The 26,845-nt window shown below is 39.8% G+C and overlaps 3 protein-coding genes and 1 long non-coding RNA gene across 6 annotated transcripts; all 4 read left to right on the forward strand.

Moving 5' to 3' along the window:
* The first annotated feature begins 8,597 nt into the window (after positions 1–8,597).
* Positions 8,598–12,308, forward strand: p2ry12 (purinergic receptor P2Y12). The gene is made up of 3 exons (XM_029517785.1): positions 8,598–8,707; positions 10,359–10,610; positions 11,016–12,308. The coding sequence occupies exons 2-3, from the start codon at positions 10,365–10,367 to the stop codon at positions 11,859–11,861; spliced, it is 1,092 nt and encodes a 363-aa protein (XP_029373645.1). The 5' UTR covers positions 8,598–8,707; positions 10,359–10,364; the 3' UTR covers positions 11,862–12,308.
* Positions 12,309–17,563: 5,255 nt separating this feature from the next.
* Positions 17,564–21,749, forward strand: LOC115053204 (P2Y purinoceptor 13-like). Its single transcript, XM_029517772.1, has 2 exons — positions 17,564–17,729; positions 20,323–21,749. Exons 1-2 carry the CDS (start codon positions 17,564–17,566, stop codon positions 21,327–21,329), a joined length of 1,173 nt encoding a protein of 390 aa, XP_029373632.1. The 3' UTR covers positions 21,330–21,749.
* On the forward strand, positions 19,300–20,404 carry LOC115053523 (uncharacterized). The gene is made up of 3 exons (XR_003841453.1): positions 19,300–19,353; positions 19,966–20,081; positions 20,323–20,404. It is a non-coding gene; the product is annotated as an uncharacterized LOC115053523 (long non-coding RNA).
* Positions 21,750–22,589: 840 nt separating the features above from the next.
* Positions 22,590–26,335, forward strand: LOC115052989 (P2Y purinoceptor 13-like). Of its 3 annotated transcripts, XM_029517511.1 has the most exons (5): positions 22,590–22,789; positions 22,984–23,106; positions 23,770–23,980; positions 24,073–24,462; positions 25,011–26,332. In XM_029517511.1, exons 3-5 carry the CDS (start codon positions 23,798–23,800, stop codon positions 25,446–25,448), a joined length of 1,011 nt encoding a protein of 336 aa, XP_029373371.1. In that variant the 5' UTR covers positions 22,590–22,789; positions 22,984–23,106; positions 23,770–23,797; the 3' UTR covers positions 25,449–26,332. The 3 variants fall into 3 exon arrangements, with proteins under 3 accessions (XP_029373371.1, XP_029373370.1, XP_029373372.1); XM_029517510.1 differs by lacking the exons at positions 22,590–22,789; positions 22,984–23,106 and adding an exon at positions 23,249–23,373 and having other exon boundaries at positions 25,011–26,333; XM_029517512.1 differs by lacking the exons at positions 22,590–22,789; positions 22,984–23,106 and adding an exon at positions 23,334–23,373 and having other exon boundaries at positions 23,778–23,980; positions 25,011–26,335.
* The last annotated feature ends 510 nt before the right edge of the window (positions 26,336–26,845 follow it).

The raw sequence follows: 26,845 nt of genomic DNA on the forward strand, positions 1-26,845 counted from the left end.
TAGTGTAATGCTGTCTAAACAAAGGTCACTAGAATTATCCAGTGACGGCTCAGCCTACAGAGGGAGGTACTGCCAGTGGCAGCAAAAGAAATCTTCCAGACACACTGAGTTTTAACTCCAGCTGTGAAAATAGTTCCTCGTCCAGCTCTTGAGTGTGCTTACCCACAAGAGAGCTTTTGATTTTGGTTTGTGATAGTGCGCTGATTTTACTGCCCTCCTGCAAATTATATTAGGAGATTAGGGAGGATGTTAAGAGGGGGAAAAAGGATACCTGGAATATCTGTGTCCTTATTTAAGTTATTAAAATCTCCTATTTCCAAATGTAAATTTTCAGAGAAGAATTTGGATATAACACCACATGATTATGTAAGCTTATAGTTGTGAGAATCATATGATCCACTAAATAGACTTTTCCACTTATCTTTGATGACGGCTCATAGATGTAATTTACAAGGTATTTATCCAAACTAGTATCTATTTTAATAGCAATTATTCTGGAACAATTTGCACCAATTGTAAATCAAATATAACAACGAAAATCTCCTTTCTACAAAGTCTCAAAGGGGAGTAGGGACCTACATTTGTAAATTGATTCCCCCAGTATTGTTTTTTTAGTTATACTATAAAATATCCTTTAAAGAGCATTTCAATGGAGACTAAAAAAAGGTTATTCCTTTTTTTTTTTTTTTTTTGCTTCAAAAAAAAAATTAGCTTTTGCGATCTTTAAGAAATAATAAATAACATTCCAAAGTTTAGAGCCAGTCTACAGCCAGTGTGATATGATCCCGGGCAGACATGGGGAAAGAGGGAATTGTCTTCTATAAACCTTGGAATGCAGGCAACTTGCTCCGTGATTTGAGAGAAAAGCTTTTTCATATGTGGTCAAGGTGAAAATCAAAGTAGTTAGAAAGCAGCACATCTTTATGTCTTCAGACGCAATGTGCTTTCTGTGGATGGCCAGTTTATTTGTTCAGTTCTGGGTTAATGGTTTGTGTTTGGGGAATGATGAGGTTTACCTTAGAATGACTTGGCCATTTAAGGTTTTAAAACATTTGCTTTTCCCATCTGCTCCTTTTCTCTCGGGTGTTTAAAGGAAAAGACTAAAGGTCTAACACGTACAATTGAAAATATGTTTTTTTAGAAGCTACTGAAAGGAGCAGTGTGTTTCTTTCTGCTCTCTCCGGTCGAATATACTGTACCTCTGAACCCAGTTTCTTGTCGCAGCTGTTGAAGTAAAATGTGTCAACATGAAGAGTTGCACCACCAAGATGAATAAACAAAGCCCACTCATTGGCCGCCTTGAAGACTGTGGAAAAACGGAGGCTACCCTGTGCAAAATCATTACGCTAACAGTCCGTCCTCAACACAGGACTTTCAGAACACACAACTAATGTTTCCTGGAAACACATCATTGATTTTTTTCACAATTCCCCAAGCAGTACTGTTTTATCAGCGTTCAGCTGCCAGGTTGCTCACATTTGGCCACTCTGTGTTTACCACAGTTTAGCTTCTACACTGTCCAGCCTGCAGGGGGACATATAACAATAGATGCTTTGTTCAGGCAGGAATTCAGTATTCTCCATGTCTCCGTCTGTCAGCAGGGCTGCTTTTTCTATACCAGGAACCAGCACCGGGTCGGATCTGTTCCGTTCTCTCACCTACTTGTATGTTTTTCTTTTTAGCACCAAATGTGCTGTGTTAGCCAGAGTTTTTATCTTGAATGAACTCTTTACGGCAAAGACCTCTCATTTTCTCTCAGCTTCCAATGTGACTGATGCAATGTTTTGAAGACTAACACTCGTATCAGCATTTAGGGGAAATACTTTTTTAATATATTTTTTACGCCTTTGCTTTTTCTGTGATGGCATCAAAAATATAACGTCTGCCTTCCAAATACTCATCATGTATTTAATAGGTAGTATATATTTTAGAAATTCAATGTACATTATAGATTGTGAATCTCTGTGTGGAACAACAGGGAAGAATTATGACAATAATAATAAAAGGGGGTCGGGGGGGGGGTAGTGGAAAGGAGTGATAAAGTTGAAATGGATTGAGATGGAAAACCAGGCTGAGACTCATTTTAGGTCTGCCGTATGAATTCCATGCTTGCGAGCAGCCTGAACATAGAAAGTGAGATCTCAGGAGAGGATGCCTGGGAGCTGACCATGAAAAGTCTCAGACAGAACCTCTCTGTTAGCTCAGAAAGTCTGTCCTGCTTCTTTGAAGCTGTAAACTTGGCAACAATTATAGTTCCTGTCAGAGTAAAGCGAATTGCTTGCTTCCATTTTGCCGCAGTCCAAGCCTAAAGGTAAGATTTGTGGAGGCACACACTCGGGTTCACTCATGCAGAAGATGGGTGATTCCAGCTGTACCTGTGGGGACGCTGGAATTTCGCACCAGCTCCACAAAATCCACACCTCCACCTTCCAACCACGAGTAAGACAGATTCATCTTTGCACTTCCCTCCCAGGCAGGATCTGGTTGTCATGCTGTGATGGTCATCCAACCTTTCTCAAGCTATTTCTCCTCAAAATATTTCTAATGTTCTCTCCTATCTTCTTGGAGCTTATCTGTTGGCTGGACAGCAAAGTATGCAGGTATCAGTTAATGCCTTGCTCCTGCCATTAAATAAAAAAAAATAAATAAATAGCTGAATTCCAGTAGGACTTTGACAGCTCTTCTTCTTAAGCTGATTTGTCATCTGTAAGTGTTAAAAATGAGCCTTTAAGCACTATAAACCAGGTTTAGAGGCCAAGTTTAAGGGCAAAAAGTGCAACCACAGATCAGGAAACTTCAACCATAAATTTGCCAAAACTTTCATAGAGAAAATATTGAAACTATTAAATGCAAGTGGATTTGAATACATTTGACACACATACAGAGAGCTTGTGTATACCGTAACAAACTGTACACAGATTTTAATTGATCTATAACCCCTCAGTCTCGGTCCTGGGGCAGTGGAAGTACTTAGCAGGGGTTCTCCAGTCTGATTGGGTGCAGATGTCCCCAAACCAAGTGACCTGGACACCAAACCTTTCTCGTTTCACTCACAGAAAATCAAACTAAAAACATCAAAGTACTTCATAGTCATTAAGTCTTAAAGGGAAGGGGGGCTTTGAAATAAACCAACTCATCCAATTAGGCGGCATCAACAAAGTGGCTTTACTGCAGCGGTCAATGTTTCTGCCTGACAGGTTTAGCAGCTCCTGAAAACTTTTTAATTTCAGTGATGAGGCCGTAAAGTTGAGCCGAGTGGGGGCATAAGGAAAAGGGCAAAGAAACATCCAGTGATTCCAACTTCAATAAGTCCTCGGCAATAAGGACATAGAAAGCGTATCACCTCCATTAACTCATCCTTGAGTTGTTCAGGATCCGTGTTGTTATGCCATTACCATCAAAAGATCTGGCCATGCTTTTAATGTCAATGCGGCCTGCATGTCTTTAGAGATGATATTTAACACTTCATTCAGTGTCCCTGTGAGTCTGAATGAGTTCCCCTCTTTTTCTCCTGATTCACTGGGCCCCCTAAGTCTTTTAAAATCTAATTTTTTCCAGACAGATTTCAAGTTGCCAGGTTGTTGTGAAGCTGCGTGATGTGTTCCAAATTACATTTCTCTACTTAGGTCAGGTCCACAGTCAGCATTTCCCCCGTGCTTCTGTGCTTTTTGACAAAGTTCAATTTACCGCTCAGTCGTAAGGCCAACGAGCAGTTTAGATGTAATCTGCAGGAGCTGTAACACAGCTGAAGAAACACAGAACTCTCCGAAATAGAAACCGAGGAGGACAGGAGCAGAAAACTTTGAACAGCTCCATTTTAATTTGTGTGTTTTCTTCAGTCGATCTCATTATCAGTTCTTCTGTATAATAAAATGCATTCATGCTGGTTCACGCAACCTTTGATTTTTTTTTTAGGAGGAAAAGCACCTCGGGCCAAAGATCCAGTCCAAGAGGCACTCCTGTATTTTAACCGTGTTATTCCTAAAACCTTTTTGATGACATCTGATCCTCAAATTTGTGCATTTATTCTCCAAATCCAAATAGACATCTGATATAAGTGCACAATAAGGCTTAGGAATAAATTCAGGCATAAATTGTTTTAACCTTGAGACAGTCCAACATGTTTAGTTTTACACCAAATGCTGCAGTTAAGTCATTTTACGTGACATCGTTCAGACCACCTGCAGCCGCCTGTCCACCTTATGGCACCATCAGATACCAGCATGACATCACATGGAAAACAGACTCTCATTCTAGTTTGAGGTCAGTGCTTACTTCTGAAGCAATGGTTGCTATTTGGATCATAAAAGTTACTTTAGACATTCCCTAAACAATTTTCTCACATATTGCTTCATATTGAGTGAGAGCAGACATGACATCTGTTGGGATGATTTTTTTTTTTTGTGTGTGTGTGTGTGTGTGTGTGGGGGGGGGGGGGGGGGGGGGGGCTTCTGTATGTCTGTCTGCCTTGTATTTGATTCTCTGTAAGTCTTGACATATTTTTTAAGCTCTGTAGACTTTTCTCACAAAGAGTGCATTCCAGCTTTCATCGATTCGTGTGTAATTTTTCCTGACCAAGTCGATACATGACACTGACCTTTTCGCACATGTATCCCCCACCATTGAGGGACCACCCATCCCCTCGGCCTATCTGATGTTCTCTGTGTGCGCACAGATCTCTGCTGAGCACACAGAGATACTTTGTCAAATATGCCTGGTATCTCAGAGCGGCTAGACTCTCAAAGGAATCTGTTGTTCCTCTTTTTTCCAGTTTCAGCTTTCCAACTTTCTTTCTCAGTCATGAGTGGATGTATTCGAAAAGCACTGGCTCAGAATTTGAAGCAAGAATGTCACTTTCAGTGGGTGCCTGGGGCATTTTTTTTTTTTTTTTTTTTATTGTTGCAACTTCAGTTTTATTGCATTTGCAAATAGACATATGGCTTCTTGCCTTGTGTGGCTGTGTAAGGTGTGGTATGTCCTGTCTGGACTCGAGTTGATGCTCTTTCGATGTTTCTGCACAATACAAAGAGCGAGCGCTGTTGCTTCACAACACAAAGGTTTGGGGTTCTGTTTAAGAAAAAAAGCTTCAGTGTAGCCTGTGGGACATGGACTGTTTTATCTACTAAGCTTTTTGTTTTGTTTTCATATGTTAGTGTGAATGGTTGTATGTTTCTATGTGTAAGACCAGAAATAGACTGGCAGAGCGGTCCAGGATGTACCCTGGCAAATGTAAACTGGAACTGGGCTAGATAATGGATGGATGGAGGGACTACACCAGCTGAGGCTTTCCATCATCTTTATATATACACACACATACATATATATATATATACATGGATATACATCTGATGGTGACTCTTTAGTTAATGCGGTGTGTTATATAGTCATGCCACAAGCACAGACAACACATGTTGGAGGTTTCAGAATCTCTCACCTTTTCTTCACTCTCAAGTTGACAAAACCCTCAGTGAATTGGGAAATGAAAGTGATGTACTTGTGAATTCATCTCATGTGTGAGCCAGGTCGAGCTTTGTAGGTCATTCACTGATGCATACACCAGATCCAAGAGGTGAGCAATGATTTACAAAAACACCCAAATAAAAGCAGTTGCTAGGAAATACTTCTATGTGAGCTGAGGATGAAATCAGCAACATCATTCACTGGTAGCAACTAAAGCTGGGAGCCAGCTGGACCCACTGATGTTCATGTGTGTGTGCAATTTTCACGCTGACAGTCAACACATCCACATTGGACACATGGGGCTCGAACGAAATTAAAGAAAGTGCATAGGTCAGCAGTTACCATTGAAGATCCTGCTGAAAGAAGTAAAATGATCAACTAAAGAAGAAGTAGATTTCTGTAGATGCTCTGTACATGAAATTGGTGCTCTATATTCTAATAGTGCATGACAGCAAATGTGGTTTCATCCTCAATAAAAGTTTGAAACTGGATCAAGATATGTTTTTCAGTTGCCCTCTGCACCTCCTCGTGTGCTGCTATGGATTTGTCAGTGAGGATTAACATGTGGCAGGCAGACACAGGGGAACCTTCACTGAACAGCAACCAGCGCCCACAGTAGCTAAAGAAACCTTACACTTTCAAAACAAAGTGCGGCCCTGACATTTTTGCTACGCGAGGAGAAACGAATCTGAAAGCCTGCCGAAGGAAATCTATATACACATCAACATGCACACAAAAGGACAAAGACCGTCACAAACAAACCACAGTTTGGTAGGACGTGCCTTCGTTACATTTTTACCCATCAGGCTGACAGGATGATCAACTGTTGACTGTTTGTTGAGGTCAAGGGTCACAGTTCAGCCTCATCCTGCCCTCGGATCAGCCAGGCTCCTTGGACCACAGCTGTTGCAGCTCTGAGTCTGTTATTAGCTTGATGTTTGCTCTCGGACACCGAGGTTTGTTTCGATCACCTTCTCCCAAACCTCACACTCACGCTTGTGAGCGAAGCCTTTCAACAGCCAATGCAAAGAAAGGCTATTTTCGCTCGAAGTCATGAACACATGTACAGAGAGGAGGTGGATGTTTTATTTCTTCTGCTTTCCAGCTTCATTCAGCTTTTCCAGCTTCAAAACTACTGTTCTCATCTTAATTGCGTTGGCAAAACAATAGCTGCTAACCAGTACATTTTTGGTCTGGGCATGAAAGCAAGAAAGGGAAGTAGCAGCAGTGACTTCGTAGTTAAGGGGTGACATGTGAGGTGAGGAAAACAGCACGCCCAGAGTGGAAAAGTGTGTGCATGAGTACGTACAGGTTTTGGTCTGCGGAATGGGGCTTTGGAGGCTCAGAGGGCTTTAAATGGAAATTCATTCAAATCTTGGGTTACACTCTTTTTTTTTCTCCTCTCCCCACTCCCTTCTTCCTGTCTGTCTGAGAGGATTAATGTGTGTGAAGTGTGCATATAGCGCAGCTTCGCCTGTGTGTCTGCAGCTGTATATTTACACACCATTTGATTATGCTGCTGTGTGAATGATTCATGTAAATTTTAAAAATCAACACAAAGAGGAGGACCTGGAGAAACGCTCTTTTACTGGAACGTCATTTTGGAGCTGGATTACCAAAATGAAAACAGAGCAGAGTGTTAAACTGGAAATCAGTAAGTACAGCTGTGGGTCATCACCAGGACGTTTGATGTCCTGATCAGATCCAGATGTGCAGAGAATACAGCTGTTGGAAAGCAAACTATATTTAATACTGAGGGTTGAAAAACTGGCCTCATGTACAGTATATGGTTAAACTATACACGTTACAAGTCATGCACACAGACACTGACCTTAGAGGAATGGTGCATTTAGGAAACAGATGCTGCTGACAAAGACAACCTTGCTCCAGACACAGGAAGTTGCAGCACAGCCATGCTAACTCAAGAGAATGAAAGGCAGCGGGTCATGATGCTCATGTTTTGGGACCAAGAAACGTTAATCTTGCATAAACTGTAATCAACACGATACCGTCATGATCTTTTATTGGGTAAGAGTCAATTATTAGATTAGATTAGATTCAATGGCCTTTATAACCTCAACCTCATATCAATTAACTTTCACTTCCTCATAATTTGCGTGAATGCGATGCCAGCTAAGATTCGATTTTTGCCATTATTCAACATTGAAACTCGGACTAATTCATTATTATGTATTAATTTACCTTAATAAATATCAAGTTGAATTTGAGAGTGCCTTAAGAAAAACTTTGTGACCGTTTGAGTTATTTTATCACAGATAAGTGGTTGGTTAAGATAATTTTAGAGCGATAAATTCTCCCATAAATATATTTTGCTTTGGAATGGTCACTTTATTCAATATATTATTGCAGATGACTTGCAAGGAAAAGGAAGTGAAGCTTCTTCATTCTCTGTCTCCATAAGGGGAGATTGGAGCGTTGGAGGGTCAGGTGACACATTTTGGTTGTTTATTTCACAACTCTATATGTGTCAATGGCTCGAGGACAGTGACAGTGAGCTCTGACACTGAGAGAAAGTTTAATATCAGTGAAGCATCTGCCAAAAAATGTTTCAGATTTTTTTCCTCTATTACACAAAAGGTATTACTGCCATGTATTTTCAAGCTGTTTGATTCTAAAGGAACTGAATTATATTGCCAGAAAGCCAATTGCACCAAATTTGGGGTTTTTACCAAGTGAATATAGGGATTCAGGAAGAAGCTGTTTATAGACAATAAAGAGAAGGATGTGTTTGATGACTAATGTTTTGTTTAGTCATACACACATTAACATGCAGTGGTGAAAAGTAGTAGAAATTTCACAATAAAGATTGCAAAACAAAGACAATAGGAAAAAGCGCATTAGTTTGCATCTGCACATATTTTAAGAGCATGAAGATCATACTGCATTCAGAGTTTCTTAACACTAGCTTACTAAGTTACTTCTTAATATCAGATTCCACCTTAAATATGACATTGACATGCAAATGTTAGATTGATTGTATTAATTTATGGTTTGTGCTTAACTTTAACTAATCATATATATATATATAATGTAGTCTGTTGACTTTCCAGCTGACAGGAAACAGAAAGGAGAAGGCAAAGAGAAAGTCTTCCTGGTGGCCATTAATCTTGATACCATGAACACAGGCAAATGGTTAGTATCTGATCACAGTCTTTCAGAATACAAAAGGGTGAACCGCATTGAGGACTGCGCTGGGATTTCACCAATCCGTCAGTAAAATTAACAGGTCAGTAACAAAACATTAACTTTTCTCTCATTTAATTTCTACTGCAGTAGATAAGGCAAATTTGCAAACATTGAAATTTACAGTTGTTATATTTGAGCAGCTGCTCGCTGTTGTTTGATGTTTATGGTTGACACATCTTAGCACGAATTGCATTACAATGTCTGCAAGATTGCAAGGATATTACATTATTCACAGTTTCATTATTTTCCCATCCTTAGTGGAGACAGTTCATCTAGAACATTTTTCATTTTTCAGATTCTAAGCAATCAGTTTGGAATAAAATAACAGATACTACATCAAACTGCTTAGTTTCCATGTTAAATTGATTAAGTTTACATCAGTAATGAAAAAATGCATGTGGAACATTAAAATTTCTAGTGGTCAAAAGTAACAACCCTTTGCTCGTAGATTTGAGCAACTTTGTGAAAAAAAACTTTTGCTCTTTGTCAAAAACCAAGATAGGATGACAATTCAGCAGATTCACCATAAGATATAAAGCTGTGGTAAACCTCAAAAACAGAAATGCTGGACTGTAGACAAAAAAAAACCAAAAAACTTCTTCTAAAAAGACACCAAATATTGCGGTTTAGGGAGCGGATAAAAAGAGGAAAGCAATAGTGAATACTGATGTTTTCAGTGAATGCAGCGTACAGGCATCAAATGCTTTCAGCCAAATATGTCAAAATCACCTTGCATAACATTTCATGATTTAGGACAACAATGATCCTATAACATTCAGCAACACCAACCAAAGAGGACGGCCATTGTTGACTTGCTCAGACCAAAGACCAAACTAAAGGCCGATAAAGCTCACAACAAGCAGGAGCTGAGGGCGGCTGCAGGAAGAGCTTCAGCAGGGAGCATCTGGAACATTTCTAAATAAATATGAAATAATACAAAGAAAATTGTTCGTGGTTCCCTAAATGTAAAGAGTGCTGCATTTAGATTTTAATTTTGACAGAATCTTTTCAATCATGAATTAAAAATTAAGAATGTGTTTTAAATTGAAAGTGCTCAGAGCAGTGGTGACAATGTTCATCTAGTCTGTTGCGTGTGAGACACAAGGCGCCATCCAAGCTTCACGTGGTAACTCCACCATTCCTGTGGTGTAGCAAATGCTGGGAAAGGGACGCATGGAGAGATATTCATCTTTATGAAAATATTTATTTCCATTAACTTGACCAAACATACATGGACATTCTCACCCCTTACAGGATGAAAGGCATACAGTGTATATGCAAATGACAAAAACTGAGAAAACCCTTGTTGCACATTGCGTTCTTTTACATGATATATTAATATGAGTAACAGACAAAATGGCCTCAAACCAAATTAGGAGCTGAGTGACAGCTGACGATGCCCTGCTATGAAGTGGAAGCTACTTTGTTTTCTTACCTCCCTCAAACTCTTCTCTTCTTTCTGGTGCTACCGTGCCTCTGCTCAAGCCAAAACGTTTTCTGATTTCCAGACACAGGAGCCAAAAATATTTTAGCCTAACTAAGGAGATAAGTGTCATTTAGAAACGTTGGTACTTGACTGTACGTGGTGATAAAATGATTCACAAAAGAAAAGATAATTCTTTGATTCTTTGACAGTGACAGATGTAACGTCAAGTTCAAAGCATGACAATTTTCCTCTGTATTTTTTTCAGACACTCATGGAGACAAACATCACTTTCCCCCAGTTTTCTGGCAATCACAGCATTACCAATTGTTCCCGTGACAACATTTTGAAGACGGTGGTTTTTCCTCTCCTCTACTCCGTCCTGCTCTTGGTGGGGATTGTACTCAATGGCGTGGCAGTGTGGGTGTTTTTTCGCATCCCCTCGCGGTCTCATTTCATCATATACCTGAAGAATATTGTGGTTGCAGATGTTATCATGACCTTCACATTCCCATTCAAGGTTTGGCCTGAGGAACACTTTTAATAATATTATAACAATATTGCTTTTTATCAGCAAAAGATTAATCAAATGTCATTTATAACATTTTTGTTGCCACGAGAAACTATTTATAAATACTTTGCAGTCATGAATGTTAATAAAACAGTCAGAGTTAAATTCTTAATAAATAGTGACCTGGTTGAAAATAATTTGAGTTTTCCCAACTTGGCACATCAAATTGTTTTATGACTGGCTTACAATTAAGTAATAAAGCTGGTAAATTATTTAATGACCATTTATTAAGTAGTTGGTTGCAACTTATATCCTTAAAGAACTGACTGACTTGCGTGAGCCACCATTTACTTCCAAATAAAATGTGTCTTGAATTTGAAATGCATTATTAACAGTAAACTGCTGTTTCTCCAGGTGCTGTCAGACTCCAACTTGGCATCCACTGGACTGCGTATATATGTCTGTCGAGTTTCCTCTGTGCTTTTCTATCTCACCATGTATATCAGCATCCTCTTCTTTGGCCTCATTAGTATTGATCGCTGCAGGAAGACCCTCAAGCCATTTAGGGGGACTAACGCGGCCCGGTTGGCCCGTCGGAAGCTACTTTCAGGGGCCATCTGGACCTTTCTACTCATCCTCTGTCTGCCCAACATGATCCTGACATCTAAAACTCCACCTTCGAAATATTTCAAGTGCAGCGACCTGAAGACAGAGGCTGGGCTGCTTTGGCACGAGGTGGTAAATCATGTCTGCCAAGTTATTTTCTGGGGCAACCTGGTGACTGTAATAGTATGCTACACTCTAATCACCAAAGAGCTGTACAGATCCTATTCCCGCACAAAGTCCCACAATGATGGAGGGACAATATGTCGAGCACCGAGCGGGAGAACAGCTCGCACGCCCCAGCAGGCCACAAGAAAAATGAACGCAAATGTGTTTCTGGTCCTGGCAGTGTTTTTTGTGTGCTTTGTGCCATTTCACTTTGCCCGGGTTCCTTACACTTTGAGCCAGACCCGAAACGTTCTCTTTGACTGTAAACTCAAGCTCTTCTTCTTTCAGTTGAAGGAGAGTACACTTTTCCTCTCTTCCCTTAACTCTGTGCTGGACCCGCTGATCTACTTCTTCCTCTGTAAGTCCTTTAGGACCACTCTGTTCAAGACCCTGCACATGCCTCCTGGGTCATGTAGCTGGCTGACAGGGAGAGGGTCAGACCCAGATACAGGCAGCACCCCACTGAGAGACTCCTCTGTCGGTACATAAACCGCTGGACATGACAGACTTATGCAGTGCAGCAGTGGTATTTGATGATGATGATGATGTTGAGCATTATTTCAAATCCATATTCAGCATTAGAGACTGGAGAGGGACAGTGATGTGTTTTCAGCAGCACATATTCCTTCTCATGATCATCACAAATATATTATTATAACACAATGCCTTTGATTGAAATTATGCAACTAACTTCTCCTTTGCTCTAGTGCTCAGTTCATTTTACCATTTTCAACTTACAAACTGAAACTTGATCTCATTTCATTATATAACCATTGCATTCCTCTAACACAGCTGAGTTGTTGACTAAACCTCAGGCCTTGGGCTACAAATAAACACTTGTCAGTAACTTGTCTTATTGCTGCATGTGCATGAAACGTGGTGTCTGATACAGAATTTATGGTTTCATAAGGATACTAAAATCAGATAGCAGGGTAATGTGCCAGAATAAATCATCTGATTTAGTTTTTCTTGTTCCTTTGTCACGTCCATAGCTATAACAGAGAGAATACACCAGTGTCTGCAATTAGGGAACTGTTTACAAAAAGGGCACTTTCCTGCCCAGTGCTACAAACCGCATTAACCAAAAGAATTGTGTCTACTAGTTTCAAAATGACAAAATACACAATTCCCTTAAAGCTAACAACAATTATGATAATAAACATACAACACAACATTGTGTTACCAGTTTGAGCCAAAAGTAAGCAACAATTCTGAGTTCCTACGTAGTGACTACATCATAGACGCAGCAGCATTTAACAAGTTGAAAACACACCAGAGGTGGACAGAGTACACAACTTCACTACTTGAGTAAAAGTACAGATACTCCTTGTCAAATATTACTCCAATACAAGCAAAAGTAGCTTTGTCAAATTATTGCTTCAGTAAAAGTACAAAAGTATTGAGTAAAAAGTATAAAACAAATACCTAGGAAAGCCGCTTTATTGTCATTATACAACACACTGATGTGATTCTGCTAGAGACGTGTTTCTAGCTCAAAAATACCTTCAGCTAAAGAGGCCCTACTTTAACCAGTCTCTGGGGTGGTCCAGTCCGGAGGTCAACACTGTGTGGTTAAACACACCCAATTCAAATGATCAGGTCGTCATCAACCTCTGCTGAAGTCTGATCAGGAGTCACTGATCTGAATCAGGAAACAGGACCGGCTTTGGAGACCTCTGGTCTAGTCTGTCGTCTGTACAAAACACATTTTATATGGAAACAATAAACACAGGGGGGGTCTGGGGGTCCAGTCCGTGGAGGTCCGATCCGCTGGTTGTGTTGTATGTTACCTCGTGTTGCTGTCTCTACTATTCACCTTGATTAATAGACTGTGCTGTGTGCTCCATGTGTAGTTCCTCCTCTGTCTCCTTTTATGATAGTACTTCTTGACATAGATTCAGGATGACGGCGAGAATGTGTGAGTTAGAGTCGCGGCTCCGCACTTTAGCTAGCTCAGCTTATGCTAGTGTAGCTAGCTATAAAGCTAAGTCTCGTTTCACCTTAGCTTGGCACGTTGACACTGGTAACCATGGTAACTAGCAGTCCGGGCTAATTTCGCGCACACAGAAGAGTACAGACGGAGTAGCTGAACACATGGACCGGCTTTATTCAAACATCACAACACAGGACTTCTAGGAGTTTCATCACACCGACTATAAAGCTTACAGCGGCTTCGGTTCCCGGTCTGAGTGTAACAGAAGTTAAAATGTACCTGTATTTACCTGGATTTGTGAATTTTATCTCAGTTAAATAATTTTATTTTCCTTTTACCCGTGAGAGGGCTTTTTGTTGCACTTTGCTTTCTTTTTGCTCCTCCTGAGCCTCCGTAGTCCTCCAGACCTCTGTAGCCCCTCTCAGTGTTAAAGTTTTATCTGGTATAATGTGCAATTTAAAATGTTTGCAGAGAATGCTAACATGCTCACCAGTTGTTTTCGGTAAGTTTTTATGACTGAAATTAGTTTTATAAACTAAAACTTTTCAGAAGTCCGTGCAGGGGCTGTGGTTCTCTTTTCTTCGCGAAATGTGTGTTGCTCTGTGTGTTTAGGTTATATCAAATAAGAGACGGATGACAAGCGATGTGTGTGACTGTTTGTAATTTTGTTTTTAGACATTTTAGAGGTAGAAAATGCTGCATGTTTATTGTTGACCACAAGGTGGCGCTTTCTGTATATCCAACATCCTGTCTTCCAGCGATTTACCTCTGTTCAGGACAGATAGGCTTTTATCTTAGAAATACAACAGAACAGAAAGTGTTTATTACAACTGTGAAGCTCGCTACCTGTTAACTGTATATAAAGATAATAAGTCCGACAGTGATGTTCACAGAGGCTGAGTGTTATGTCAAATAAGAGACAGACGACATGTGATGTGTGTGACTGCAAATTGTCACCCACGGGTGTCTTTGAACCAAAATGAATGTATGTAGGAACATCACCAGTTTCTCCTCCATTCTTCTACTGCGAATCCGCCTGGGTTACATGGGCACCTGAACATGGTTCAGTGATGTAAATGTGTGTGGTCCCGGTGGGATAGTGGTTAGCGCTGCCTACCGGCAATAAGGACTCGCGGGTTGGGGTAGGAGCAGCTGGTCAGCTGGTGAAGAGTGGCTGGACTACAGCCAGGAAAAAGAGACCATGCCAGACCATCAAGGTTCGATTTCCGGTGTGGGCAGCCGAACAAGGCTAGGTTAATTGGTTATGAGTAAAGGACCAGGCTAATGCAGGCTCTAGACCACACCAGACAAGATTAGGCCAGGAAAAAAACCGAACAGAATCACCCACTGAGGTGACTTATTTATGGAGGAAAAAGGGACAGAATTTAATATACCATTTCTTTAAATGTAAAAATATATATCATTATTTCACTATTTAATTAATTTCATGGTAAGCTTCTTATTTGTTTTCTTCCTTATTTTCTACCCCCCCCCCCAACAAATGGTTTGCCCACCGATCCTTCACTAAGCCCCGCCCCCCTTGGTTACTGTTGCTATGCCTGGCAGTTTTCTGTTGTCTGAAGTTCAGTTGGAAAATGTCCAGTCAGCATCAGTCCGGTGATCGGAAAGGAAAAGAAAGAAGAATAAGAAAATAAAGGGTTAAGAAATTTTCTAAACAAATATTTTTGAAAAGGTGGTGACGGTGAAGCTGGGACGAAAAACGTAGAGCAAGGTAAGAAACAGGGCCGTTAGCTTGTAACATAAGCTAACTGGCCAGCTCTAATTTTAACGTAACAGAACGTTATCTTTGACAGAAACAGTTCGGTAGCTCCATCAGAAAGGAGGAGACAGAGAGGAGAGGGCTGCAGCTGCAGTCAGGTAACACAGAGTGACATGGGAGGGGATTTACTTAGGTTGTTGGTGTTAATTCCACACTTTCTGACAAAGATATTGACCGCAAATTTTGTAGAAGTACTCGACCGCTTTAGACACAACAACCCACACAAGGACCAGGACATTACTAGTTGTTAATGTTTTTTTGTGTGTGTGTGTGCAGAAAGACAGACCTGTATTCAGCTGTGAGTGATGAGGAGTTGGACCGTGTTGTGTCCACAGAAGACACCCAAACACCGGCTACAAGCTAATGTGTGTTCCAGGTAATGATACATATATATATATATATATATAATGTATCTAATGTAGAATGAGCCAATTGTTATGAAGAAATAATCCAGGTAGGATGAGTATTATACATTGTGGCCATATTCTTACCTGGAACAAAGCTGTGCGTGTCACAAAAACAATGAACAGTAATGTTAGATGAGCACAAAAGTATCAAGTAACGAGAGCATCAATAGAAATGTATTGGAGTACAAAGTACAGTATTTGTCCTTCAAATGTAGTGAAGTGAAAGTAAAAGTACCCCCCGAAAATAATACTCAAGTAAAGTACAGATACTCAAAAACTGTACTTAAGTATAGTACTCACGTACATTTACTTTGTTACTGTCCACCCCTGAAACACACACGCAAAGTTGCTCACTTGCACAGATTTGCATGAGTCTGGTTCAGGAACTGAAACATTTGTAATTTCTCTTGTGAAGGTCTTCTCCCAGGCTGCATAATGTAGGGTTAAGGAAACAACCACTTTTGGCGTGTCTGAAAAACAGCTTTAAAAAAAATAAATAAATAAAAATCTTAACAGAACAATGGCATGTGATTGGAAGAATCGAACATAATATTTTGTTGGTTATTCCGTTAGACATGCTGTCCATGTGCATTACTGGGAAAAGATTTAGGTCCAGTCACCACAATTTCTCACAATGTAGAATAAATGTTTTTAAGACTCCTTGCTTAAGTGCTAAAATTAAGATTTATTGAATTGTTAAAAACTTTTTATTGCTTTGATTCATTTACATCAAACAAGTATTGTCTGTTCCTGTGACCAGTCTCTTTATATTCACTGATAATTGATTTGCCTCTAATTTTACCTGCAAAAATATAATTACTATACTAAGTTTATATGTGAAAGTAACTGGGTTCTGTTGTGGGGATTGCCAGTGATCATCGGAGTAATGTTTGCCAAATTTAGTAGGTTCTTGTAGGTCTATTCAATGTGAATCAAGAAAAACAACACAGTGCGCTCTTTCACAGTGGTGAAAACAAATCCAAATCTTCCAATATCTTCCACTGAGCATCAAAAGTGGCAGTGTCAAGCTCAACATCTGAAGTGTATTCAAATGCTTTGGTTGAGAGCTGACAAATATTAGTTACAAGTGTGTTCAACCAAATGACACATGCAAATTCAGTCCATCTGTGCACGCTGGAAAATATTAGATACAATTAGAACAATAGTGTTACGTGACATGAGACGTTATTTTCTCACATTAAATGTCTTATCAGTGCAACCTTGCATTAAAACAGGGAACCTTTTCTTTTTTTTTTTTTTTTTTCCAGGTATTAAGATGGTGGCCAACAACACATCACACCTCCTTTCTGATTGTTCCACTTTGAGCCAGACTACGGATGTTGCTCTCGCATGCTTTTTCTTTCTCTTGCTCCCTTTTGCATTGACATTCAATGTCATAGCAGCATGGGTGTCCTTGCACCTGCACTCCACCTCAACCTTCATTGTGTATCTTAAAAACCTGGTGGCTGCTGACCTGCTCCTGGCTCTGACACTCCCATTCATGGCAGCCAGCATGCTTTACAGAGCGCCGTTTGAGCTGAAGGCTTTTACCTGCCGTTACTCTAGTGTCATTTTCTACTGCTGTATGTACACCAGCATTGCTTTAATGGGTCTCATCAGCCTCGACCGATTCTTCAAAATTGTTAGACCATTTGGAAAGTTGCTGGGACAAAATGTTCTGTTCAGTCTTGTAATGTCCACCTTGGTTTGGGTGATCATGTTTGGTGGCACAGGGATCCCAACCATTATTCTAACTAATCAGTATCCTGTTAATATGACAGAAATTTCCTGTTTGTCTTTCAAAAGCCCAAGTGGTGTTCAATTTCACAAAACTGTAATTTTATGTATGGAGGTGTTTTTCTGGTTCGCCGCCATACTGATTGTGTTTTGCTACATCTGCATCACCGTGAAAGTCCTGCAGTCCTTCAGAAACTCTGGGAGCAACAACAGCCAAGGAAAGAAGAAAACCAAACTACGAGTCTTCTTGGTCCTCTTTGTGTTTTTTGTGTGCTTTGTGCCTCTCCATTTGATGCGCATTCCTTTTCAACTGTATGAAATCCTTGGGATCAAGATGTGCACTGAAATGTGGGTGGTGAGGGTTCATGATGTGGTCCTGTGGCTCTCTACCACAGCTTCCTGCCTGGATCCTCTTCTCTACATCTATCTGTGCCGGGAGTACAAAGACAAGCTGGATGAAATGATGAAAGCTGTCAGGATCTGTGTGGGGTTACATTCAGGTGAAAATTAGATTGTTTTACCAGAGGAAAGACTATTAGTGAATGCCTCTAATGTTAGACATAAAGATGAGATGTTTTCCATCATAACATAAGTAATGAAAACCCAGGTAGCAAGAGAGACACAGGTCTGGAGATATTGTGCTGTACTGTTGCCCTCTAGTGACCTGATGAGAAGATTAGCAGCCACCGAGCATGAATATCCACTGAGAGTAAATAAGATCCCATATAATAATTATTAAGTATACTCCTTCTTTCAGATATTCATGATGCAACACTATATTTTAGGGTAGTAATGATATGTTCACATGGGGCCAATACATTTTAGTTTGAGGTCATCTTTTGTGGTTTATGTGATATCTCCCATATTGTCTTATTTTTATTAGTCCTGATGTTAATCAGCCTTTCCATTAGTCTTTAAGGGGAGGATTTCATCGAACAGTAGCATTAAAAAAAACAAAAAACATTTCAATTTTTTAAGAATTGTATCTGCATGTTATATCCTTCATCATTATTATTGCTATTGTCTGTGAAACATTACTTAAAACTGGGCTCAGCTCAACACATGAAAAGAACGCAAAAGAACAATAAACAGTCATTTCATCTGATATAACTTTGGTGGATGATTTCAAGCGCTTAATTAAATGCCAGTTTAATTGAATTTTTTCCACAACAGTCCTGCTAAGTCCTCCATCTAAATTCATTCACTTCCCTACCACGCTGCATTTTCCAAAAGTGAATTTCCTTTATTTGGATGATTTTTTGATATTCTGCTTTTCATGGCTTCATGAAATTATTTCATTAACTTTAATTGCGTTCTAAACAGTATTCTCAACAATATCTTGCTGTAAATGAAATCTTACGTTAAGTATGAATGCACCACAGCATTTCCAGCTACACTGCAATAATCATTCCAACCACTGTCACCAGTTCTCTAATATTTTTCATTGGTTTATAAATTACAGAACTGAAACCATATCAGAGGAAAAACTTTGCAGATTTGCAGACCCTCTTCTGCTTAAGAGACCAACAGGTTCCAAATGGGTTGCAAGATTTGGTTTCAGCAGCTGAGCCTTGAGTAGGCTGATGCCATTGAACCACTTCCTGTAGAGCTCTTGAGCAAAGTAATAATGACAACCTTAACAACACCAAAAAATTAAAGGAACGCAAAGAGAGACACTGGGTCTGCTTAAATGCTTTCTTGAATTATCAGTTGCTGCTACAAAATGTCCTTTAAATTCCCTTAAGCTGTCACTTTACTAGGAGCTTTTACTTTTATCGCCATTTTATCGCCATAATAATGATGCAGAGGCAAACACTCCTTTGATGAGGCATGCTTATTATGATGTCTGAGATAAATGTGACGGTCAGATCCAAACATCCAAATTGAACTCTACAACATGTTTACGATGCGCCCTTAGGGTGTGAGGTCTTGTTTTGTTTTGGCTAAAGTTGTTTTACCTATTTTTGCATATGTCTCGATAAATTACAATTCTAATGACACCTGAAATGTACATTTGCTTGCTAGGAAAATGAACAGTGTTTCTTAAACACCTACTGTACCATGTCAGTTCTATGAGCCACTTTGCAGCTTTGTGGTTGAGAAGAGTGAATCCTTTCACCAACTGTAAGTAATTATCAGAATGTATCTTCATCTCATAATGACTTCATTATCTATCATTTCATCTATGATCAGTTCATAGCGCGCATAGTCAGCCAGTAAATTATTTTAATGTTGTCTGAAGACATTTTCCAAAGGGAGCGTGTTTCCATAGTGTCACACAGTCAATATTGTATTACTATTTGTTTGTTTATTTGTTCTATTTTTAAAACAAAGTGTAGTTCGGCAACAAAAATGCTTGATTCTAGTTTTGTAAAAGCTTGTGAGAGGTGTGTTTTATCCAGTGGTTTTAAAGAGTATCCTCCACAAGAGATGTAGTTTTACCTTGAGGGTACATTACACCTGTTGTGATCCTAAGTTTTCCACGTGTGCCATGAGTTGAGCAAAGTTAATTTTAAAAAAGTAGCTCTGCCACAAGAAAGACGCCTAGGCTGTACCTTACTAATTCTGAATGTTTATCAAAATATATTTAGAGTTTATGAGCTTCAGCTTTTCGGGGGACGGGGAGTATAGCCTATTGTGTCTATACTGTAACACTGATAATAAGAATTGTGGGACAATTGTATTTATGATGGACACATTTCTATGAAGTTCTTCTTGGCTGACATTTCCTTCTAGGAGGGAGCACACACACAAAAAAAAAATTCCCCTTTGCTTCACTTGGTCTGCGCTCTCATTGTGACAGGCAATGATGGAGGGATGGAGGGATCCTCCCTTTGACAAAAATCAACAAAGTGAGTCACAACTAAAAGGAGACACTTTTTTTTTTTTTTTTTTTTTAAATCTGGAAGTTAAAGCAGATAAATTGATTATCTGTTGAATGATTTCTCTGTGACCACTGGGTCACTGCTCAGGTAATAAAAAGCACAGTAAGGTTGGAAATGCATATGGATACATTTTTAATATATACACTATATAACCCTTTCCTTGGATTGAACTGTGGGTTGTGTTCTTAAACTCTTCTGTTTTTCTCAGGTACCGTGATGCCATCAACTCAGACATCTGGTGGAGACTTAGAGTGCAAGAGACACCTTTATCTGCAAATCATTGTCCCAATTCTCTACTTCTTGATGTTTCCCCTAGCTTTGATGCTGAACACTGTTGCAAGCTGGGTATCTGTGCACCTCAAGTCCACCTCCACCTTTCTTGTGTACTTGAAAAATCTAGTAGCAGCTGATTTCATTATGACCTTGATAATCCCAATCAAAGCTGCAAGTGACCTGCCAGGTGCATCTAGTACACTATTTGAACTTTCATGCAATTATTTCAGAGCCATTTACTACAGTACACAGTACACATGCATCGCTCTTTTGGGGTTTATCAGTCTGGACCGTTTCTTCAAGATCATGATACCCCAGCTCAAGTTTACTCAGAATGTGACTTTTAGCAAAGTGTTATCGGGCTCAGTTTGGATAATATTGTTTGGAGGCACAGCTTTGCCAAACATACTAAGCAATGGACAAATATCCAATAACAGGACATACACAAGTTGTATGAAGTTTAAAGGAAAGAATGGACTTAAAGTCCATGGTACGATTGTGATGTCCTTGAATATTTTCTTTTGGTTCGTCAGTGTGGTCATTACAGTTTGTTACATTAGCATCGCAAACAGGGTCATCCAGTCTTTTAGAAATTCCGGCAGCAACAACAACCAAGGAAAGCAGAAGGTCAAACTGCGTGTGTTCCTGATCGTCATTGTTTTTTTTGTATCGTTCACACCATACCACATTTACAGGATCCCATACACAATTCTGCAAATCAATCAGTCCTCCAAGACCTGCCCTTACTCAATACCTAAATTGTGCAAGGAGCTTAGCCTCTGGCTTTGCAGCACAAACATCTGCATGGATCCTCTTCTCTATGTGTTTTTGTGTCGAGAGTTCAAGGAAAAACTGGTGTCTTTGATGAAAAATATTTTTCCCTCATTTAAAGTAGATTCAGCTGCCAAAGAAGAGGTGGCATCAACACAGAGTAGAGTTTGACTGAGGTTATTATGTTGTCACTATATTTTTTTTACTTTCAGGTTATTGCATTGTATTATTTTGTATTGAATACAGGAATAGACTGAGAATTGTCTGGATAAACAGAATGAAAAAAGAGGGCATGCTGTTTATTTGTTAACAAAACACATTTTTAGAGTGGCTCTGGAACTTGAAAATCAGGAGGCAAACACAAATCTAGTAGTGAGCCTATATGACTGTACCTACTATGCAAAACAAGTTAAGTATCGATTGTTATATTTACATCTCACCCTGAGGTTTTTTAATGTGTGTGGTTACAGCAAAATAGCTTATGCCCTTAATGAGGTTCTGCTGATGTGCAATGTATCTGCTTCCGTAAGCAGTTTGTAGCACGCTAACCAGCGCTCAACATGGATAATTTACAGCAAACAATAAAAGATGAGTGCAAAAAGACCTCAGTCAGGTTTATTGTATTGATATATTTTTAATGGCATTGATTTTCCTGTATTTCTTTAAGAATGTGCAAAACTGTAAAACAAATAAAGCATCTACCTGGAGTCATCAAAATTAAAATAAATACATTACATTAAATAAACATTAAATATTTCAAAAAAAAAAAAACTCCCCATGACTCAGTTTTCCATATGACTGCTGACAAAGGGTATCTGGGGTCTACACTGTGGTACAATGTGGTGTATAAAACCAAAACTGAGTTTGCAGCACAAATTGCCACTTTTGAAAAGAGTATTTACAGTCCACGTGAGTCAAGAAATGAAGAACAGGTACCCTTTACAAGACATTTTCTCAACTGCAATTTCAACAAGTTCCTCCCTGGACTTGGAGAAACACTTGCACGTTCCTCTTCAACAAATTTTTCCCCATCTGTCATATTCCTGGCATGGAGCCAACTGATATCACACAGGAAATCACGCAGTTTTCTCAGAAAGCCCTATTTTTAGCAAGAGCATACAAAGTGGAATTAAAGAGGAGAAAAAGGAGTACATGACCCATTAATATATCACAGTCTTCCACAAAGTTGCCCTTCTGTCATAGAACAGTTCAGTTGTGTTAAAAGTGAAGGAGAAACTGTACATTGCCTGTTGTGCTCAACCACCAAAACTGCTGTCCTTTTTTGGACAGGTTATTGTGGTTAAGAACAATTGCGTGTGTTGATGACAAGAGACAGGAAGATAAAGGTCGTGAATAGACTGTTGGTTTTAGGGAGGAGCAGTGGGGTGCAGGAGGTCTCTAGATGTGGGTCAACATATGACTCTTCGGCTTTAGTGCTTGCCTGTCAACAGCTACTGAGACTGACGCAAGCCAGCGGAGGCAGGAAGACTGGCACGGAGCAGAACAAGCCTCTCAGCAGACAATTGGAACAGGAAGCAAGGAAGGAACGGGTCTTTCACCCGGAGGAAGACTGGCAACCTCATTGGGATTGTGACAAGACAGCCACACAGTAGCTCCAGAGACCACCCATTGTAAGAGCATCAAAGACACACGCACACACAAACACACACACACACACTTAAAGAGGGAAAAAGAGAAAGATTGACACAGAGAGAAACCTCCTTTGAGTCAGCAGTAGTATTCCTTGATTGATCAAAACCTTAACACACCAGTTGGTTTGTTCATGCTTGGTTTTCTCTTGTTTCTTTATTTTTCTGTGGTTAAGAAAGAGGAAGAGACCATTGGACATCTCACTTCTTCCTTTTGTTTTTAAATTGAGAAGTTTTTTGCCTCACCTTTCATTCTTCACATGCTGCACTCTTTGAGGCAAGAAGGAAGTAACAACAAGGTAAGATTCAAATATTGGCTTTTCGTAAATACGTCACTATTCCAAGTTGGGCACAGTCGGATTATGTGTAGCAATAATAGTAGAAGTCTTCATTAACACCGGCATTCACAGTGAAACAGACAAAAGCCTCAGAGTTGTGTATAACTTGGTTTCCATAGCACCTGCTCTCTGCCACAGCGCTATTCTGAACTGTTCTCAATGTAAAGGCACCAAACAGACAGATTTACTCTCAAACAGGAGGAGACCTCAGAATGAACAGATGCAGCAGTGAGTTTTTGGTTGTCGTCATTGCTGTATATATCAAGTGTGGACTGATGAGAATTCAATTCTACCAAAAGACCATGTTACTAGGCGTTGTAAGATGTGCTGGTTACATTATAATTTGCAAGCCTACAAGTTAGTATAGACAGAGAAAAACTGGCATGGTGTGGCATGTGCATGCTTGATTGAAAGAGAATGATATCGGTTCCTTCCTGCTCCTTCCTGTAATTTAACATTTATCTGATTTAGTCAAATAAACCAAAATGATACAAGAGTCTTTATGCGGTAGAGCCAGAAAATCATCACATCAGCCACAAAGTTATTATCTGTCATGTTCTGAAAATAGTATTCTTTCTTTGCATGATGTATTAATATCGTGACTGATTTTTCCTGTCTTTCCAGTTCCAAAGGTCCACCAAAAGGTCAGAAGATGAACACCACCCTGTCCAACTCGTCCATCAAATGTGTTCGGGATACCAGCGTTACAGCTGTGGTTTTCCCCATTCTGTACAGCATCCTCTTTATAGTCGCCCTGATACTGAACTCCCTCGCTGCATGGATCTTCTTCAACATCCCCAGCACCTCAACATTTGTGGTCTTTCTAAAAAATGTGGTAAGGAATGAAGACATTATCAAATATTTTACAGCTATTTCAAAGCCAGTAAAATAAAGTACCCCCTGTACATTGCGGTCCTCCAACAACAGGTGGTGGCTGACTTGCTGATGACCTTGACGATCCCTCTGAGAGTCTTAAGTGATGCAGGCGTGGGTTCCTGGCCTTTACGTGCCTTCCACTGCCGATACTCAGCAGTTCTCTTTTACATCACCATGTACATCAGCATCATCTTGTTGGGCCTGATCAGTCTGGACCGCTACCTTAAAATAGTCAGACCTTTTGGGAAGTGCGCCCTGCAGCGGGTACGCGTTGGCCAGGTGGTGAGCGCAATTGTCTGGGTGGTAATGCTATCTTTAGCATTACCCAACGTTATTTTAAGTGACCAGCCCCCGCGGGTCTCAGGAGGAAAAATGAAGTGCACCTCTATGAAGAGCAAAGCCGGCCTGATATGGCATGAAGGATTCAACTACTTCTGTCAGGTAACGATTCATTTCTTTTGGCCACCACACTGACAGGAGTCATATGAGAAGGTTAATACCATTGTCATGCTAGTACACTAAAATATGAAGTTGGAGCTGGTCTGAGCTGGTCAGATAAAAGGAGCAGGGAATCAAGGCTTTTTTCTAAAGCTTACCAACAATTTTCAGTCTCACCATCCACATCCAGTCTGTTATAGACTCAGGTACAGACTAGAGGCTAAGTTCTGGAAGAACAACATGGTTTTGATTGCAGTTAAGTACGGCCTATTTTTTGACGGAGATCATCGATAAAAAACATTTATATTAATACAGAGATTAAGCAAATGAGATATATTTTAACATGTTAGTTATTAGTGAAGTGAATTTGTTTGACGGATGGACCAGAGTATAGGCTGTCAGTTTATAGGCTAACAGCTTCATTTTTTACTGTACACACCAGAGTGGCGTCAGTCTCATCTAACCTTCAGCCCGAGAACAAATAAGTCGTGAGGAACTTCTGAGACATCTTTCTTGTGCTTAATGTCGTGTTTTGCTGTTGGTATCTGCAGGTGGTTTTTTGGGGCACTCTGGCTTTGATGATGGTTTGCTACACTTTCATCAGCAAGAAGGTTTATGAGTCATACAAAGCTTCAAAGAGCAGATCTCAGGCTGCCAGTCGTAAAACCAAGGCAAAAGTCTTCGTTGTGGTGGGGGTGTTTTTCATCTGCTTCGCCCCATTCCACTTCGCCCGTGTTCCCTACACCCTGACCCAAACACGAAATGTGGCCAGTTACTGCCAGGCACTGTACGTTGCTAAAGAAACCACCTTGTGGCTATCAGCCACGAATATATGTTTGGATCCACTTATCTACGTGTTCCTGTGTAAAACGTTCAGGAAAAGACTGACAGGACTCTGTCATAAGTCAATCCACAAAGGCACCATGGATTCACCTTCAGCAACTTCAACTCAGCTGGAGATGTCACACATGGCCCAAACTGTCAAATAATTGGAAACCAGAGCAACATAGGACACGATTAATAATGGTAAGAGTTAAGGAAAGATGAGACACCGCCTCAAAGTGTTATTTTATTTGTAAATATCATTCTATCTTGATCACAATGGCTGTAAAATTTCTATGTACTTATTTTGAAATTAATATGTGAGGAAAATCTTTTAAAAAGGTTATCCTGTGTGACAGAAAATGAACTTTCCTGTAAGTGACAACTGTTTTTCTTCCAGTACTAACCAAGCACTTCTGCCCCTTGTTTGCTTACTCATCTAACACGTTTCCTTAATTGTGCTTACTGTTATTTTGTACTTCCTACTCTCTAATCTTGCCCAAGCTGCACTTTCCCCTCACACATCTTTGGCCAAAATGTAAACTTCTTGACAGCACATATTCATATTTGATTGCGCAAACAAAATGTGACCAGGAACTGAGTGATAACAAAAAGAGCAGGGAACAAAAGACAGCATTATCCACTTCCTTCCACTGTAACCTCTGTGCAATATAAATAACAATAATAATAATAATAAAATCAATATTTTTCATACAACTATGGTGGGTTCATTAGACTTGCAATGGAAATCATACTCATGCATCTGAACCAAATGCTTTTTCTGTTTCATTAGCATATATTACAGTATTTACAAATGGGTCAGCATTGGATAGAAGCGTGTAGAAGATGGATTTCAAACATGTTGTGTAATAGCATTTTCAATTAACTCTCGAAGACAAATTATAGCGTGCAAGTAGAGCAGAGATTAAGTGGCTTTGCCAGGAAGGCAGACAGTAGGAAGGTCGAACAAAACCATTTTCTCACACAAAAATACACTGCTCATGAGGATTATCATCCCTGTTTTGGGTGATGATAAGATATCACATAGGAGGATATTACATGTATTTTTTTCTTGATATAAAGAACTATTTTTGGTTGGTTCACTGATCACTAATAAATATGGATTATATCGCTAGATGTGATCAGTAACTGACAACTTGGCAATGAACCAAAGGTACCTAAAGCGCTGAGAGATCAAGTTTTTTATAACACTGTTTTGAGGCCAAATCTAAAAATGGCTGCAAGATTTCGCAAGCATTGTAGTATTGTGTCATGTTCATTTTTGGAGTCAAAGGTAAAACCAAGTTACCATAAAATCGAATGAAAAAGTGATCTCAGACTTCTGGACCAAACTGTGTATACAAACAGAATAAATGGACTGAAATGCCCAAAGACAGGTTTCAGAGTATGCACAAAGTGGTTTAACAGGATTAATGTCACCTCCCACCTGATTTACGTTCATGTCTGCATGTGGGTTTGATTAATGTAATAATGAAATATGATCTTCCTCCATCCCACTTTCTGTCGGCTACGACAGAGGCTGATATTTGGGCAGGAAATTAAT

The sequence above is a fragment of the Echeneis naucrates genome, chromosome 13 (assembly GCF_900963305.1).
Source record: "Echeneis naucrates chromosome 13, fEcheNa1.1, whole genome shotgun sequence".
In the NCBI taxonomy this organism is placed as follows: Eukaryota; Metazoa; Chordata; class Actinopteri; order Carangiformes; family Echeneidae; genus Echeneis; species Echeneis naucrates.